This window comes from Cydia strobilella, chromosome 25 (assembly GCF_947568885.1).
Source record: "Cydia strobilella chromosome 25, ilCydStro3.1, whole genome shotgun sequence".
NCBI lineage: Eukaryota > Metazoa > Arthropoda > Insecta > Lepidoptera > Tortricidae > Cydia > Cydia strobilella.
The window spans coordinates 4148742-4169049 of NC_086065.1; the positions used below are offsets into that span (position 1 = coordinate 4148742).

General features: G+C 37.1%; 2 protein-coding genes across 2 annotated transcripts; one reads left to right on the forward strand and one right to left on the reverse strand.

Moving 5' to 3' along the window:
- The first annotated feature begins 284 nt into the window (after window positions 1-284).
- Window positions 285-12754, forward strand: LOC134752871 (ornithine decarboxylase antizyme). Its single transcript, XM_063688639.1, is given in 8 exon segments — window positions 285-654; window positions 4289-4390; window positions 4932-4938; window positions 4940-5036; window positions 5492-5598; window positions 6354-6449; window positions 7466-7578; window positions 10570-12754. Coding segments are annotated over 8 exon segments (702 nt in total). The 5' UTR covers window positions 285-631; the 3' UTR covers window positions 10727-12754.
- A 747-nt stretch (window positions 12755-13501) lies between these two features.
- Window positions 13502-16953, reverse strand: LOC134752647 (dihydrofolate reductase). Its single transcript, XM_063688318.1, has 4 exons — window positions 16625-16953; window positions 15857-16028; window positions 14909-15019; window positions 13502-13864 (listed from the first exon to the last, which is right to left on the reverse strand). Exons 1-4 carry the CDS (start codon window positions 16708-16710, stop codon window positions 13676-13678), a joined length of 558 nt encoding a protein of 185 aa, XP_063544388.1. The 5' UTR covers window positions 16711-16953; the 3' UTR covers window positions 13502-13675.
- Window positions 16954-20308: the final 3355 nt, after the last annotated feature.

The window sequence follows — 20308 nt, forward strand, 5'->3', positions numbered from 1 at the left end:
TAGCCCCTATCATATTGGGAATTTTCCATGGTAAATAAAAAATAACACCTTTAATGCGTCTGGGTTATCCTTGGCCATAACTATTCCAAATTTGAAATCGATAGCGTTAGTAGTTCTCTAGATATTTAGCGATGTGACTATGTGACAGACGGGCGGGCGGACAAAAAAAAATTTCGTTTTAGTGCGCTAAAACGAAATTTTTTTTTACTAATTCAGAAACACATGTGTTCTGTCCTCATGCGGACAGACACCGGCCGCTGCTGTTTTTGTATATAATAACAAACGGGTCTCGCACTAAAACCGTCTTTTACGCCGCTTTCAATCTATTTTTAGATTTGGCACTCTTATTTGGGTCCAGCTTTATTTATCCTATTCTATTTATCAGTAGCCACTAGGAAATCAAATAATTCGGACGTCGAAATACCCCCAAGAGAAATTAAAAAAAGGAAAAAAATTAAAACATAATATGCTGTATATAAATTACAGCATAAAAATATATTTTATAAAATTGCCGTTAAAAAAATCATTTAGCTAAAACATTCCGTTGGTTGATATATTTGTATTTGTTGTTTAGTTTCTACGAATTGTATTTTGTTGTTGTGTACTGAGTAGGTATATTTTTTTATGAAGAATGGTCATGATCATGAAGTACTGGTGAGTATTTTTATGTTTGTTTGATTTTTAATTAGTTTATTGCGTAGGTATGTGAAGTACGCAACCCGCATTGGGCCAGCGTGGGGACTATAGCCTAAGCCTTCTCACGCATGAGAGGTCTGTGCCCAACAGTGGGCACTGGGATACAGCTGGTCACATAGCAGAATTATTATTGTGTTAATGAGTTTATTGCGTGCCAAAACATGTAGACTTGTAGAGATACGCTTGTGAAAGTGAATTTAGATAAGTATTTACATCTGTTCCCCCGCCATGACGAGTAAGGCGAAGCACAAGGGCACTACCTACCTTTTCTCAAAGTGCTTCGTCGTTATTTTAAGCCCTCATAACTTGGGTTTGGATTATATCAGATAAACAAAATTCTCGGGACATGATGTCATTAGTGGACTTACTAAGCATAAAAAATTTCAATTTCATAGCTCTTATACTTTTTTGTTCATATCTAAAAAACACCGATTTCGTCACTCACTAACTGATGATCATCAAAACCTTAGGGTACTTTCTGAAATCCTAAGAAGCTGAAATTTGGTATGTAAGATAGGCTTAGTACACAAACATCAGAAAAAAATTTTGATGGGGAAATTTGTATGGGGAATTAATAACCGCCGAACCGATTTGGATATAGAATAGTTTTTAACCCCAAAATCACCCCGTAAGGGGGTGGAAAAGAGAGTTAGGGGGAAAAATGGGGTTGAAGTTTGTATGGGGAATTATTAAAAAGCAGATTGTGTAAAGGATGCTTCCAGATACGTAATTCAGGATTTTTAATAGTAAATTACCCCCAACCCTTTAAATTAGGGGATGGAAGATGAAGCAACTTACAAAAAGAAGTAAAATCCCACCAAAACATTTTCATGTAAAATGTTGCCAAGACGAAACATAAAGGCTCGCACTGTCAAAAAGTTATCAGAACTCTTGTAGAAACTCTACAAGCCCTAACTTCACAAACTCTACTCTACACCTTAGTCAAATTATGGGCTTGGCCGTTTCGGCGTTGGCGCGCGCGAGGGTTTGGGCGGGAGGATAGTGTCTACTTCACATACATTTAGAAATTCTGTGTGCTGGTTTCCTTTACCGATAAGCTAAAAAATATAAAATGTTATTTTTCTCAAAAATGGACGGCAAAGTCGACGTTGCCGGTTAAAAAGTAGGTCGCAAAGTGCGTAGTTTATGGTCAGTCAAAAAATTAAAAAGTTAAAAACATTGCAGTCTCGATTTCGGGACTGTAATGTTGCATACAAATTCCATTATTTGTCGAGTTCCAAACTTTTTAAAAGTGGAAGTGGCCATATCAAATGAAGGCATAGGTCCATTAAACAGCCAAACAGATGAGCAGTACTTATTATTATAATGTTGGTACCGCGACTATTTAGGTGTCTCAAATAAGTTGGCGTATTTTCAGCAGAAAAATACACTTCCATTTTTAATTAAAAAAATAAAACGGCGGCAAAGCAAATCTTTTTACTTTTTTCTGTGAAAATGTATAATTAAGAATGTTGCTTCTGTAAAATATTTCTATTATATTTGCATTTATTGCGCCATTTTTGAGAAAAGTACTATATATGACTCGGCTGGAAGGCTACTTGCTGGCTTCGGATTCAATTAAACGGACTCCCAAGGTCGTCCGTTTAAAACGAATCCTCAGCCAGCAAGTAGCTACTTCCGAGCCTCGACAATAATGTACTATTAGATGCATTATATCGGTGTACATATCGTAATATTTAATGTCGCCTCAATAGATTACAGTACGTCGTTATCAGTCGACTCCGACTGGTTTGTTGCTCTCTCTTATCAGCACTTGAAATAGAATAATGCGTAGGAGTAAGATGAATACTCATACTTACAAAGGTATACAAAAGATTCTCGTTAAATATCATAATGTGTAATGTATTCATTTTAACAAGCTGAAACGTCTGCGAACGATGCTATTAAGCTTAGAATAAATTTAAGATTGGAAAAATACTGCCTTAGCTGCCGTGAGTTCAAGTCTCACCCAAGGCAGTATTTTTTCGCTTTTAAATTTATGTGTAATGTATATTTGTGTAAGTATAATGTTATAGTATTGACTTGTGTATACTCTAATATCCACCTTACAATCCTGCACCAAACCGTTTCTGTTTAACCCAATGGTTGACTGGTAGAGAATGCCTTGGCGTTAAGTCCGCCATTTGTACTTTTATTTATTTAGCAAGCAAGTTTATGGCAATAAGGGTGTGTTGCGATATATAAATGTTGACCATTTTGGCTGCCACTAAAGTATTTCATACTGATTGTACCGACTTATATATCTTTGCCATAACTATACGGACGTCGACCGGGATTTTTAATTTTCTTTTGGCGACCGAGAGGCAACCGTACCTTAAATTAATATTGCTAATGGTTTGTTATTGTTAAGAAATGTGTATATATTTATGAACGCGACTGTACCTACTGATAGTTTCTGTACCGCATTAGTCTCGATCTCGACTAGTCTAGTTGAAATGTGTCATTGAAATTTAAATTCACTATTTCACCCTCTTCTATTTATACAAACCCTCACGTGTTCTAGAAAACGAGTTTAACACAAGGACGGCACGTGTACGTAGGTCGGTTTTATTATTCACTTCTAGGGCTTCTTCGACGGAATAACTAAACTTTTACAATAAAGAAGAATTCCTACTAAAGCTTTTTTTCTGGAAATGCTGGAAAGTTGAGACTCGATTTGAAATTTAAATGTTGAATTAGCTTCCATTGAATTCCATCAGACCATTTTTCTTGGGAAAGAATAAATGCACGTGTATAGGTATATATAAAATATTTATTATTTGTGGAATAAATTCTGGGGCCGCAAAGAAGTTTTAAAATCTAATCTGCCTGTAAGGCTAAAAAAGAAAGTCTTAGACTCACGCCTTTTACATATCTTGTATGAAATGTTAAAGACGCTAACTCCCGTTAGTGCCTATTTTTACCACCTTATGCCCTGCGATCGCTTTACTTACCCCCACCATGCACTTCGCACGGTGCCAATAGCAGATAAAAATAAAATGTAGAATGAAAAATGAATTGTATAATTCAAATGTATTGTAATATGTATATAAAGTATTATTAAAGAAATAAAAGGCCTAAATAAATAAATATAAAATATATTAATCGTTGATGTGTGAACAGCCAGCAAATCAATACAATGACAAGATCTGAAACCTGTGTTGTGTACAATAAAGTGATTACTACTTCTACAAGACCTATTTCTAAGTAAAAACTTAGAAAATAGTCCTTCAGCCGTATCAACTAACTTAATGACTCTTGGCCTTAAAAAACTGCGTAATTAGAAAGGGTTTTATTTTTTTAAGTTAATGTTAGTAGTTAGTACCATTATTACATTGGGCTAATTTTATTGTTATGTACAATTCATCATTTATTTCTGCGCACATGGTTTATGTTTATGTAGCCCCATGAGTCAAAACTCGGGATCGTCGGCGATGACTTACTCTTTTTTGAGAGACTGACCAGACGTAGCACAAAACTGATACACCCAACCCTTAAAATGAAAGAATAGGATGCCTTGGCCCAGCAGTAGGACACAATAGGGTCGTTATAATGCATTATACATACTATAATATTTGTTTCTTTGTTACAGCGGCGATGGCGCGTCCCTGAGCACCGCCGGCAGCAAGCGCTCCGCCGTCTCGGCTTCGGACGCCGAGTGCTTCTCGCTGTGCCTGGGCGCCGGGCCTCTGTGGTAAGTGGACCTTTACCTTTAAGGTATACCTATAGTAGCTTAGGGTTACAGTTCCTTAACGAAATCCTAAAAAGGCAACAGAGCTACGAAGGCAGCAAGCGCTTAAATTGTGTAATGTCGTTTATATTAACCATAAATATAGATGGACCAAATATAAGACCTTGGGGTACTCCACAAATTTTACTACACAGATACATAAAAAATGTGCATAAAATACAACAATAGTTTTTATTTCATCGCTGGATATGATGCAATAAGAGTTTAGACAGCAGACTAGTTAAAATAATCGAATTTAAATTGAGCATTCCATGATCAACGCAAGTCGAATGCTTTAGCAGTCACAAAATATCCGGACACGAAAACTTACTGTGCTCAGGCACCTGGCATCTGTGGTAAATGAGCCTCATTATAGTGTGTAGGTCTCATGTGTAGATTTAATAAAATATCCATTGAAAGATTTACTTTTCTACGAAAAATAGAAAAGATACCGTGTATGTTGAGCACCTTAAACCGAAAATATAATTGATTGTGATTTTTCCAGGTGGTCCTGATGTCCCAGCGAACGACTCGGCACCGCCCGGAGGGGTGAACAGCGGGGCTTCGAGCCCCGCTATCCCATCCACCCCCACCCACGACGACAACAATCGTAAGTTTTCTTCTTCTTCGTTTTTAGATATACGCCTCCAATTTTTTCCATAGCTTAATAGGCTGGTCTACTATGTCTTGCATTTTTGGACCAGGGTAAGTACGGCTTTTTTTAACGATTTTGCCTATGTAGTAAGTAAGTAAATATTCTTTATTTTGCACCATAAAGTTAAAAAAAATACGCAGAGAGCGAAATACAAGCTTAAGACTAGGTAACAACAGGCGGTCTTATTGCTAAAAAGCGATATCTTCCAGACAACCTTTGGGTAACAGGAAAGTTTTGGGTAGCAGGGTATAGTGGTTTTTCCAAAGTGCCCATCTGGTTGGAAGTGAGATTGGTCCGTTCTAAGCTGGGAAGTCTCGGCAACATAACCTGTTTTGGAGTAGCAATTCTTGGGGACAACCAGAAAACTACCACGTTACCACAGATCACCATAAAAATTTGTAATATTTCAGGAGACTTGTTGAGCGCGCTACTATGGGGCAGCGCGTCCTCGCTCAGCGGCAGCGCCGAGAGCCTGTGCTCCGAGCATCCCGCGCTGCAGACGCAGCATCAGCAAGCGGTTTGTATTACTTCCTTAACAATCTGTAAGCCCATTTAGACATGCATTATCTGAAGACAAGCGGCAGATTAAATAGTTGCGTAAAGCTTTTTATTTTCGGCAATAGACTCGCCACTAAACTAACTTTGTGGTTTAGTTGCGTCACTGCGTTCCTTTTGTTTGGCATATTGAGGTAAGAGATGCACTAGCGCAATCAAATAACAAACCACGGCCATTGCTATCAAGATAAAATAAGGCCTAAAAATAAATCTTGTTAGCGTTAACGTTAATTGAAATTTTCCGGCGTCAATATTTTACACCACTAAACACGTATTACAGATCAATTGTTGGTTGGCAGAGCCTATATCGGACAAAGCAATCAGTGTTTACCACTTTATTGACCTCTCCCTTGAGTAGGGAACTATGAAAGCACCCATGAGGCTGACATGTTCACCTAGTGTCCAAAGCCTCTATAAAAACTAGATAAAAAAAAAAGTTTTTTTTGTCTATATCTATATTCAAATTTTATGTCTAAACAATCACAAAGTTAACAGAAATATGTCAAAATGAGCTAACCTAAGACTACCCTAAAACCCGTTCTGCGCAAAGGTCCCTATCACACTAGTATCGTTGCCCCACTGCGATAGCGACGCGATGCGTAGCGATGGAGACCTGTTGGACAAGCCATGACCCAGAACGGGGGTCATAACTCTTTTCTCTAAGCCGCCATTTTAGCTCTCATTTTGAAATATTAATAATGACATTGTAACTTCTAGGTGGTTAACAAGATCTTGGAGCGTAAGGATCGCCAGCCCGTGAAGATCGACTTCAAAATCTTCCTCACCGAGAACACCGTCACCCGTTGGGAAGCTGTGAGTATTCCACCGCAATCCATGAAATATACTATAATATAATATAGAATAGAATGGAATAATATTTATTCAGATAACACATCATTACATTACAAAAATGTTAAAGAAGATGAATACAAAACACAGATAAAGATGTGAGGCTGAAAAAGTCCACTCAGCAATGCAGTTGTATGTATACTATGTAGGTTATATATAATTAGAGACAAGACTAAGGGCCGGTTCACAATGACCAAGTAAAGTCCTGAATAAGCTACTTGCCACTTATCTGAAGAATAAAGTCATCGTTGGCGTTTCACAATCTCCAAATAAGCTTATCTGCTAGATAAAGTGCTTTTTTTAAGGAAATTTTATCTGACAGTTAATTTATATGTTAATTAGCTATCCAATACTTTACTTGGACATTGTGAAACAGGCCCTAATTATTATAGAATATAATATCTACAATATGTGGCTTGGCCGTTTCGTTACTACAAGAACTATTGCATAATAAAAAATAATGAATAGTGAAATTAATTTCTCACCTTACGCCCATGTGACGGTAGCGAAACGGCCAAGCCACATATTTTGACTAAGGTGTAGAGTTTGTGAAGTTAGGGCTTGTAGAGTTAGAAGCTTGGCTCTACAAGAGATAACTTTATGAAAGTGCGAGCCTTATGGCTTCGTCTTGGCAACATTTTACACGAAAATGTTTTTGGTGGGTACTTATATTTCTGTGCTAGAGGCACCACATGCTAATTCTGAACAGACTTAGCCACCATAAACGTTCTACGATATATAGTGGCACTGCCACACTGCTGCTAAAAACTGCGACTACGAAACTGTTTAACAAAACAACGTATTGTCTACTGCCAATATAATTGTAACAAAGTGCCATTTTCAACCAAAAGGGTACTTATTGTCGCTTGTCAGTAAGGCGCTATTTCCATATAGCTTCAATTAGAAATCAACCTTATTAACAAGCGACAATGTGGTACCTTTTGGTTGAAAACGTCACATATATTCAATAACAATTGCAGGTGGTGCAAGGCAACACCATGTTCCTGCGTCTGCCCGGAGTGCTTCAAGCCGGCAGCAAGGAGAGCTTCATGCTACTGCTTGACTTCGCCGAAGAGCGTCTGCATGTCGCTCAGTAAGTATTTAAATAAGGTTAGATAGGGTTTGAGAAACATTCAGAAATGTGATGATATTATGGCCTATGCAGACATGCCACGTCTCCGTTATACAGGAGTGCTTCAAGCCGGCAGCAAGAGCTGAGCTTCATGATGATACTGCTAGACTTCGCTTAAGAGGCTGGTGTCGATTTTAATCGCTAAAATGTAAAATTGATAGATTTAGTCTGTGAAATTGTACACCTTTTGTTACCTAATTGAAATAACAAGTACTGGTTTCTATTAGCACCTCTTCTTATCTTGCCTTTTATCAGATCAATTTATTGAAAACAGACACAAAATTAGTAATGATTTTTTTTTCTGATGGATGTTTAGGTAAACGCGCGTAAAGCACTAAGTTTGTCGCTCTTATTTGTAAATTTCGTAAAGTTTGCACTGCTAACAATGGTAAATTTGTATTACACATATTCTGTACTTGACCTTTATCAGATTATATTTTTGTATATGACTTAGAGTTCGAGGAAATGAAAGTTAAACGAATTCAATTTTCTCCAGAAATAACCTCAAAACAAGTGACAATTTCTCCGAAAATCTACATATTTTCGACGTAATTTTGATACTTAACCAATCTACAACATATGCTGAAACTATTCTTATACATCAATTAGTATAATTTACCACCATCTTTTTTTGATTAATTTTTGAAAACTGCCCCTTCTCTACATAAATCACCGGCGACGCCCGCTCGCGACCTCATTATTAAAAGGCAAGATGAGAAGACGTGCTAATAGAAACCAATACTTGTTATTTAGATATTACGTAACAAAACGTGTATAATTTCAACGACTAAATCTGTCAATTTTACATTTTTGCTCCAAAATCGACACCGGCCTCTTAAGAGCGCCTTCATGTCTCAGTAAGTACAGTCATGCAAAGTCTCCATTATACCTAGTCGGCTCATAAGTTCTGTCACTGGCCTTTAAAATTTAAATTTGGAACTCCTAAAACAAAAACCGTTCTGCATTTGAATTTCGAATCTTTATTAAATATTTGAGTAGTATAATTTTGCAATTTTCTGTTTTCTTCAACATGGAGTGGACGCTTAAAGATAGCCGTACCGCAATAATTGCACTATATCGTTGTGGTCACTCGCCGACTAAAATTTTTAAGCTACTTGAAAATTTAAAATTCTCTCTAAGATTTGTGTATCGTACCATAGAAAGATACAGTGAGGTCTCTAGTTTAAATGACAAGAAAAGAAGCGGTCGTCCGCGTACAGCTAGGACTCCAGCGGTTGTACAAGCAATTAGGGCACGCATTGCCAGAAATCCCGCTAGGAAACAAAAAGTTATGGCCCTCCAGATGGGTTTGAGCAAAAACACGGTGAAAAGAGTGCTTAATCAAGACCTGAGACTTCGTGCTTATAAACGAAAAACTGGCCATCTTCTCAATGGTCGGCTTAAAGCTTTAAGGCTTAAAAGATCTAAAGCTTTATTGAAGAAGTACGCTAAAAATAAGCACCGTTGTATACTGTTTTCGGACGAGAAAATTTTTGACATAGAAGAAAACTGTAATAAACAAAATGATAGAGTGTACGCTCGCAATAGTAAAGAAGCGTCTAATAGCATTCCCCGTATTTAAAGAGGTCATCACCCTTCATCTGTGATGGTTTGGCTGGGAGTTTCTTATGCGGGCGTCACTAGTATGCATTTTTGTGAGAAAGGAGTAAAAACTAGTGCCAAAGTGTACCAAGACACGGTGTTGACTAATATTGTGAAACCATTATCCCATACGATGTTTCTAAACCAGCATTGGGTTTTCCAGCAGGACTCTGCTCCAGCCCATAAGGCAAAGTCTACACAAGCCTGGCTCGCCTGCAATAAAATCGACTTTATACGGCATGAAGATTGGCCCTCCTCTAGCCCAGATCTTAATCCTTTAGACTATAAAATATGGCAGTATTTAGAGGAAAAGGTGTGCTCAAAACCTCATGCAAATCTAGACTCGCTGAAAAAATCTCTTGCTACGGCAGTGGCCAATATCGACATGAAAGTGGTGCGTGAATCCATTGACGACTGGCCACGAAGACTTCAAGCCTGTGTAGATAATTATGGCGGTCATTTTGAATAAATGTTATACATTTAGATTCTCTAGTTTATAAGCTTTCAAACGCTGTACAAATTATACGGAATAAACTTAAACTTTTGATTTTATTTGATACTATGTATATGACAGAACTTATGAGCCGACTAGGTACATGGTTTTAGGGTAGTCGAGCCGGCAGCAAGGAGAGCTTCATGTTGTTAGTGTAAGGGTCAACATTCTTTTCGTTGTCTTGTTTCTTGTCTCCAAATAATGTGACGGAGTGAAGGTTTTTGTACGGGGTGAAATTTAGTTTTTAATTTTTCTCAAGAGAATTATAATCTACAGCTAGAAAGACATGCAATAGCACTCAACTTTACTTGATAAAAGACAAAATTAGAAGCGTGACAGAAACAAAATAACATTTATTTATGCTATAAGGCAACTTATGGCAAAAAATGGTCTCTTAATTACGGCTAGCTAGTCTTTTTCCGGTTAGCGAAAAGGAAACCGGAAAACCGAAGGCCTTCTGTAGTATAAAAGCCAAGTGTTGGCCTATGTGAATTTATGTAACAGATTGTTAGCAGTGTAAAGTTAAAATTGAATTATGATTTATCCACCACATTGCCGAAGAAGCTACTATATATATAGCTCCATGCCGTAATCGGCAACGGCGACCCTAGCTTATTACGAGCGTGGGCTCTGACATGGCTGGCAAAGCCGAACTTATTTTTAAAAACTCTATCGCAGGTAGGGCAGTAAAGCTGACCAGAATCATTGTAAGTGTAATTATAGGAGGGTTTCGGCCGGGACTTACGTATCTGACGTTGATGATTTATATCATTTCTATCGCATCCTGATTTGCGTTGAGTTTTGCTCGTTTAACCTTCTTACTACTAACACTGACTCATTGTATTTTTACCTTCCAGCTGCATAATCTGCGTGCTGAAGTCCCGCGGTGACCGCGCCACACTCCTGCGCACCTTCATGTTCATGGGCTTCTCCCCCCTCCCCCCCACCGCGCCGCTGCTCCCCCCCGACGTCGCCAACCCCGACTATATGTTCCTGCATTACAACATGCAGTAAGCCCCGGTATGATTCTGTGTCCAGTGTGAAATGAGGGCTTTTTGGAGTTGAAAATTTGATTGTGATTTCTATAGCAGGCAAGAATGCCAATGTGATTGAGGTTGCAGGCGTCTGTAGGCTGCGAACCGTTTTCCACAGTAAATCTTGCAAATCACATCTCTCACACGACAACATCATTGGAAATCTTGCAAATCACATTACTCACACAACATCGATTGTCTAAATATGTAGAAAAAAACTCAGTTTCTTGCGACTAGCTATATGAAAGTGAGGCATTTTACAACTTCACTCAAACTACACAACAAACAACAAACTCAAACAATCATAAAAAAATCTGTAGTCCTCCAAAAAAGACTGAACGACAGAATCATACCTAATATATTGAAGTAATGCTATACTTAAACATGCGAGTTGTGCCACCAGACGACCATCCATATAATTCAATTTTGCTCAAAAAGTTTAAGATGGCATTGCTCAAGGCAACTCGAATGTAATCAGGTTTCGGCAGTAGTGCGATTAGTAATAGTTGGCCTCACAGTTGTGTTGCGATCTTAATAAACTTTACCCCGACGGTTATTAACACCAATTCCAATTTATTTGTCATCGTTAAAAATACTGATTTAAACTTTCACGATTTTTACTCATTATTATTCACAACGATGGGACTTAATCGCGTAAACTAAGTTTTAAATCCGTCCACCGAGACCACGGGGACAACGCCGTCCTCGAAACGTTGGGGGTAAATTTAAAACTTAGTTTACGCGATAAGCCCCGTCGTTGTGAATGATAATAGTTAAAAATGTCTTACCGGTGCTCAAAAAAGAGCATTTGACTGTCCGGTCAAAATCTCCTGGAGGCCGGTTTCATGAAAAAATATAATCTACAACGCTAACAAGGTTTTTAAGTTAATTTTAAAAGTATAACTTAAATTATACTTATTTGTGTTTTAGCTGTTGGGGTAATAAGTTAACAGTTATCTAGAAGACATTGAGGTAGAATTTTCTCGATCAGCACATTTCAAACACTTTGTCACGGCTTGCTTAGAGTAAAAGCGGCAACAAGTCTTATATTAGTATTTAGATATTAAGTATATATTGATATTACTCGATTGCTTGGTTTTGAAGTATTATAGAAACTTTAGGGCAGATATTAACATTGGCAATCAATTTCATACTATTTTATCGATTTGGATTATTCCTGATAGTGTTTGGCCTATTTTTTTTTATTAATTTGAACCGAATTAAAAACAGTATTGTATTTGACAAGCAAACGAGTAAAATTGTATTTAATTTCTACAAATTCAGCTTCAGATATATGCTCACTTGAAATCATTAATATTAAATCTGAAGGAGTAGAAATTTCAATAATTTCTTTATTCATTATTATTGTAATAACAAGTATGTATGTCGTCGTGTATTATTAATATTCACCCTATCCGGGATAGTGCGAAAAAAAACAACAAAAATGATAAAAAAAAACTTAAAAAAGGTTAAAAACCCAAAAAAATGTTTGTAAAAATATTTCGAACTCCTCACGGAATTTTTGTACACAATTCTGTTCACACCTAAACATCAGCAGTCCGAAATATTTTTTTCTTTATTATATAAAATCACATTTTTTTCCTATGCTGCGAACTAGCAAAATTTATTTACTAAAATTAACTTTTGCTATTTAGTGGTTACATAATATATAAAGTACATAGCAGGTAAGTGGTTTTATGTTAATTCCCGTATTTAGTATTACGATTATTTCTCGCCGTTTTGAGCATAATTATGTATACAAGCCAACAAACATAATTTTGTATGGGCATACCATGAGTATTTCTTCATTATTTGTGTAAAATTGATTATGCTCAGGGGTAAGGTGTAGATTATAATTTCACAGCGTCTTCATTTCAGTATTTTTCACTAAAAGTATTATTCGATCTTTCTTCTTTGTTAAAAGTGAATAGGACACGCTGTATGTAGAATAATGGTAACTTTAAATGTATTAATTACTTGATAAACGATTAAAGTAAATCTTAATTAATGCTGTGTTTTATTTTTACACTTTGTTGAACTTTTATTCCTAACCAAAACAATTACAACTATTGGTTTGAACCTTTTTGTATTGAAGTAATTTGCTTTGGGAGTTTGGATACATTTTTGGCTAATAGGTATTTGACTGTATTTAAAATAAATAATTGTATACCATGCATATAATAAAGCACCAGAAGATTAATAGAGAAACGTAGACAGCAGTTTTTTTAGACACAATTTCTATTTTATAACCAGTATAAAACTATAAAGAGTAGGTAATGTGATTGTGACGTCACATGCTAGTGTTTCATATAAATTCCATAGTAGCAAAATCGTTTTGACAGTTCGAAAAAAGAAACTGATTTGACTAGTAGTCAAATACCCGTCTTCGTACTGCTATAAAATAAGCATAAATATGATCAAAATGTGAGGATTTTTAACCTGTGTCAAACACAAAAGCTGTCACTCAGACGCCAAGGCCACCATCACCGAAGTGTCAAAACTGAAATTGAACATTATGCATATGCACGTAAGTCTATGTTGCTCTGTGGTCTGTGATTGGCTTTGGTCCTGCGCTTCGGATATATCCGTCGTTGGCGTCGAAAAGGTTAAGTATGAATGTGTCCAAAGCAGTAAGGCGGTTAAAATACTGATGACTCTAATAATTGACATTTGACAAATAAACTCTGAATCTAACTCTTGTCAGTTATTTGTGCAGAATAGAATGATTTGCAAAGGAATATTGAAACGAGTGGAGGGCAGTGCAAAAATTAGGTACTTACTTTATTGCTAATATACAAAATATAACACCTTATCACATAAAAACATTCTGGTAAATCATTTTAACATTATATAAACATCCAAAGGCTAAGGTGAAGGGGGCGAGCGAGTAAGCGAGGGAGTATTTGATTTGTTTCTTGACGGTTTTTGTTTAAAGTCTCTTATAAACCCTAAAGAAGTAACTGATGTCTCCCTCCACCTGCCGCTCCTCAGGGATCTCCTCCTCATTCACCAGGTGGAACTGCTGCTTGTCAATGTTCGGGAAGAAGGTGTCACAGTCGAAGGGCTTTTGTATCTCTGTCAGGTAGATCTTGCCGCAGTTTGGGTGCGCCATGGCTGCCTGAAAAAAAAAATTTTTTTTTTTTCAACTTATTTAGGTAAACAAACGGCCACTACAAGTAATACATATACTAATTACTACAATGTCTACAATATGTGTGGCCCACACCGCTTACCACTAATTAGCATGAATAATGTTCATTCAGAGTTGAATTTAATTTAATTTATTCATATTTATTGTAACCGTGTTCTTGCAAATAAAATTTATGATTAAGTAATAGTACTACCGTACACAAGGGCCTGACACTCTTTGATAGAGAAAGATAGTCTTATTGCGATTCCTATAAGAGTAAAGAAAAAATAGTGCCATGCTTTGTCCGTATCACCGACCGGGTTTTTTTTCATGGTCGGGTTATGGCAGCATAGGTAGGCGATGGCGAAATACCGAAATTTATAAGTGAAAGAGAAAAAGGATTATGCTGCCATAGATTAACCTGTCAATACATGAATATGTCTTTCTCGTACCCCTGGTCGCTCGGTTTCATGTCTATAACTACTATACTATGTCTATGACCGTACAGAAAGGACACTTCCTAGCTTCCTACAAACCCGAAGTTTGACAGCGATTCAGAAACGAATCATGCTGTCCCTTTCCTATGTAGCCTACGCTGGGCCATTGGGCCATGCGATACGAGGAGCCTTTACGAGGTAAATTTAAAACTTATTTTACGCGAAGTCCCGTCGTTGTGAATAATAATGAGTAAAAATCTTGAGTTTAAATCAGCTTTATCTTCATATTTTTAAGACCTTTTATTGTAACCGTGTTCTTGCAAATAAAATTTATGATTATGATTATTATGATTAAGTAATAGTACTACCGTACAGAAAGGACACTTCCTGCAAACCCGAAGTTTGAAAGCGATTCAGGGACGAATCATGCTGTCCCTTTTCTATGTAGCCTACGCTGGGCCATTGGGCCATGGGCTACGAGGAGCCTTTATGAGGTAAATTTAAAACTTATTTTACGCGATTTCATCGCACACGTTTGAACAAGAGGAGGTCTCAAAGTTTAAATAATCGAAATCATTTAAGACCTATAAATTACCTGGTATATGGATGATCCTCCTATGACCCATGTGCTCTCAATGTCTGGCCGGCTGTCAACGTACTTAATGGCCTCATCCAAGCTTGGAACTACTATTACACCTTCAGGGACCTAAAACATAGAATTATAAATAAATAAATATTAGACCAAATAAAAGATGGAGAGACGAGTTAGTGAACTTCGACAGATACTGGTGGAGAACAGCACAGGATAGGAAGGAATGGGAAAAACGGGAAGATCAAGAAGGCTCGTGTTGTGGGTACTCAGACAACGATATATAAAATATTTATATAAATACTTAAATACACAGAAAACATCCATGGCTCAGGAACAAATATCTGTGCTCATCATCATTCGCTCGCCCTTGTCCCATTCACTTGGGGTCGGCGCAGCATGTCTTTTTCTTCCATACATCTCTGTCACCCGTCATCTGTGCTCATCACACAAATAAATGCCCTTACCGGGGTTCGAACCCAGGACCATCGGCTTCACAGGCAGGGTCACTACCCACTAGGCCAGCCAGACCGGTCGTCAAACCAAATACAACTCAATCAATCGTCAATTATACCTTCAAATGAATTAAATATGTAGAAAAACCCAACACAATGAAACGGTTAAAACTAATTTAAGAACCAGTGCCAGAAAACCTACTTAAAAACACCCATTTGAATTGAATATTTAAGAGCTATGATGTCACAGACAGACCCACATAGCTTGCAAAATCTAAGTTAGTCTTGTAACATTTTATTACTTAATTTATAGATCTTTATTAGACATGCCAGTTAAAGAAAAAAATAAGAAAATACAACTCAAACTGTAATTGTAGTATTTGGAAATTAAAAACAAGGTTTAGGAACTAATATCTAGTTGCATATTTTTCCATTTATCCTTTATTACTCCTTATTATGAATTTCCTTCAAATAGAATATATAAAATAAATCACTATACCTTATTCTTCAGATTGTCAACCTGCCGTGTCATGACTATGTTCACCCTTTTGGACAACGGTCTATATTTGTCCGGTATACAGTCCCAAGTGATTCTACCCATTATTACTGCATTCATCCGGTCGGGAGATGAGACTTTGGTTGTCATTGTTGTGAAGTAGGCCATTTCTTTCCTGTGTGCAGTATTAAGTGTGAATAAAAATTAAACATCTACTTTACTTCACCATAGCCCCAGTGTATTCTCCATTTGTCCCCACCCCACTTGACCGCTGCCATACAAGAGGCAGGGATAAATGGGAATAATTTAGAAAGCGAATGAATGCACTCCCAAATCTTAAAACATTAAGAACTTTTTTGTATTTCGTATTAAACTTCATGTTTCGTTTCATGGAACATTTATGAGACTTAGGCTGCGTTTCGACCAGATGTAAGAGGATGCATTTGTTAAGAACCAATAAAAATCTCTGCACGCTGAGCGAGGAAAACGAATGAAGTGATTTTATTGGTTCTTAACAAACTCATCCCTTGCAACGCAACCATGCACGTTTCTGGTCGAATTGCAGCCTTATGGGTGCACTTAATGTTATTACAACTACCTACCTAGATTCTAATATGAAAAGAAAGTATTTTTTTTTTTCTAAAATTCGTAATTTTTTTATTTGGTATGTATAGTTGTCACACTAAGTATGTCATTTCATTTCTGCGAACCACAGGGTTGGTGGGTCGTGCGATAAAAATAAAAGTTCATGTTTATAAACTTTCTACTTACTTCAATCTCCAAGGCAGGGTTCCGTTTGCTCCAATACCCATATTTTCGCACGCCGCAGCGATCAGGTTAAGTTTTACTTTAGACATTATTGAGAAAGTGATAAAGGTCCCGAAACAAAATCTTGAACCGTAAGTTTGGAATGTTATTGGTCGAGATTGGCCTGAAGTATAATAATATTGACTTTAATGAATGTAGCAAGCCGAACTTGCTTTTAACTATCTGAACACATTCGAGTATTTCGTGAAATGGTAATTTTATAACTTTAATCAATATAACGTGCAATGTTACCGCCTCCCGGCGACACAAGTTAGCGCCAAAATGTGACATTGACATGACATGACAATGACAATGACATTACCACTGACAGTGACATTTTTTTTTTAATTTATTTCATGACCATGGATACAAGTCCTTCAGTCGACTGACAGTGACATTTCAGTTAATGTTACTATAACAAAAACCATAAAATCCCTCGAAAAATTTGCGATGAAATACGCTTCGATCAACTACTACTAGTTTATTTTTATTAATTATTATAAAAAAAACTATTTTGTTAAGAAACAAAATTGTTTTGTTGTCTTAATTAGTTTATTAGAACATTTTACGACGCCTTTCTAAAGCAAGCACTAGTAGGTAGGTAGTTAAATAAAAGTAAATATAAATATATAATAAACATAAAAGTAAATATATTGTCAGGTGACAACCAACACTAACTAATTGCCACCACAAGTGCCACAAGCCATAGTGAACCGTATAAATATCTAAATAACGTTCATTTTTGTTTAATATTTTTTTAGTAATTAGTGAGTTGTGGTTATCACCTGACAATATGTGGCCGCATTATTATGTAACATTGCTGATTAATTGGATACAATACAACTATGTTTTCCAGCTGAATAATATTAATTTACTGATAAATAAAACCTTAAAACATACAAAATGTTTTGTAGTACTGGTAACACAAAAAATATGTGTCATATGTCAAAGTGACGTATACGTTTCTTTTTACGTAGTCATCGAAAGTTAAACCAAGTTATCAATTAATCATTTTATGTAATATGTGTAAAACTTTTAATATATATAGTTGGTCAAATCAAATTGGTAGTAAATAAAAACAAAAAAAAACTATACTCATCCTTTTCTTTTGGGTGCTAGTACGGACAGCTGCAGAGAAAAGGCGCCAAGCTGCATACAAACTTCTATACAGGGGTGGCACCAGTACTAGTGTAAGTCAAAGATAGTATAAGTCTCTCTGTGTATGTTTGAAATGAGACAGTCCTTTGACACACTATAGTTGGTCAAACCAAATTGTCAATAAATAAGAAATGTAATGACTTAGGCTAGTCAAGTAAGACAAATATAGTATGATTCTCTCTGTCTATGTTTGAAATGAGGCAGTCCTTTGACAAACTGTATTTAATTTATTAATCATTATTTATTTACATATTAATTATAAATGGGAATCATCAAATACTTTAATGGACGACGACGAAATAAATTATTGTTAGTCTTATTTACCATCACGAGTTAGGACAACCGACCTCCCAATGGCATGGAAGGTACGAAATGTTGGCACTATGAGGGAGAAGACGATGGTTTATAAGAGAATATAGGTAATATAAATATTTGATTTGGTGTAAACACAAATGAACTAAAAATACTTACACAAATAAACCGGCCAAGTGCGAGTCGGACTCGCGCACGAAGTGTTCCGTACGCAAAAAACGTCAAAAAAATCACTTTTGTTGTATGGGAGCCCCACTTAAATACTTATTTATTTTATTCTGTTTTTAGTATTTGTTGTTATAGCGGCAACAGAAATACATCATCTGTGAAAATTTCAACTGTCTAGCTATCACGGGTGATAAGAGTGAAAGAGAAAAAATCCTATGCTGTTCAAATTTTATATGAATATTCTGTCTCTTACCCCCGGTCGCTCGGTGGCGCGTCTATAACTATAGTTTGTCAAGGGACTGTCTCATTTTAAAACATAGACAGAGAGAATCATACTATCTTTGTCTTACACTAGTACTAGCACCCAAAAGAAAAGGATGAGTATAGTTTTCTTTGTTCCTATTTACTGACAAGATTTGCTTGACCAACTATACTTGTATATATATATATACTATGTCTATGGATGTGACAGACCTGCGGTATTTACTACTCAAACGTGTCGCTAATGTCTGCAGATTCGATCCGTATCCGGTCTGAGCTCGAAAAGACAATTTACTCGAGGATAAAAAAAAAAGAGTAATTTGCAGGATTATATGGAATCGGTCGTAAAGGGTCCCCAGGTAGCAGCGACGTCATAATGAGGTCTTTATGATGTCATTATGACGTAACGGACGTCATAATGACGTATTTTATAAATGCTACCTGAGTCGTAGTGTCGTAGTCGAAGCGTGCGGTGCAGCTCAGATCGATTGGTTTTGCAACGTTCGCTTCTGCTGATTTCCAGGGGGACGGAGCGGAGGGACGGCCAATCTCCTAAAATAACGGTATGCGAAGAATATTGTTCACAGAGAGTACCATAGAGTATAGAGTAATAAGGTGATATTATCTCCATGGACACTGTATAAAGGAGCCAAATCTCTATGTATGAAAAGTGTCCATCAAAAAACAGTAATTAGGCGGCGCCACCATACACCGAAATACTACCAAAAACAACCTACGTAATTTGGTCGGGTTATTTGTTGCCTTATATGGTTCATGTTATACCATATATTCATGTCCCAGAGCCTAACTAGCGCCACCGGAGAGATTAGGAACTAAATTTAAAGCTTAACGCGGTCACTTTTACAACAATTCTGCCATAAGAGATTGCGATCCTTTCTATACCATCCATAATTATCTCGACTAGTCGACTGTTTTAGTTTTCGTTGCAGGAATTGTAGGTAATACAAAAAACCGGACAAGTGCGAGTCGGATTCGCCCACCGAGGGTTCCGTACTTTTTAGTATTTGTTGTTATAGCGGCAACAGAAATACATCATCTGTGAAAATTTTAACTGTCAAGCGATCACGTTTCATGAGATACAGCCTGGTGACAGACAGACAGACGGACAGGGGAGTCTTAGTAATAGGGTCCCGTTTTTACCCTTTGGGTACGGAACCCTAAAATATTGAGCGAGTAAACATTTTACATGCAAAACTTCTACTCTCTCCATTGTATTTGTATTACAATTTCAAGCAAATCGATTTATAATGAGTGCGTAACCACAGAATAAGTAATAATATTACAAGTAGGTCTATAATACTACCGTACAGAAAATAAACTTCCTACATGCTTCCTACAAAACCGAAGTTTGACAGCGATTCACGGACGAATCATGATGTCCCTTTCAAATGTATCGCACTATTCGCACTATCCCTTTCGGCAATGTAGGGTTGTTTAATTCAAGTCATTTTTTTGTGGTTGTGCACGCAAAGGGGCGTCAAGTTGTGCCAACCCTAATAATTTCTCGTAGCAATGCTGAGCCGAAAGGAGCCGAGAATGCCCGAAAGTCGGCTAGGTTCGTGTGACTTAAGCTGATGCTCTCTAACGCAGCGTACTACGTAGGCGAACAACACGCGAATGCGAAGCGAAGCGATGCGGCGCGGGGTGAATCAATCCTTTGACAGTAAGTGCCCTACGTGGGCGATCTCGTTGCGAACACGAACGCCGTGAGCCCGCCGCGCCGCTACG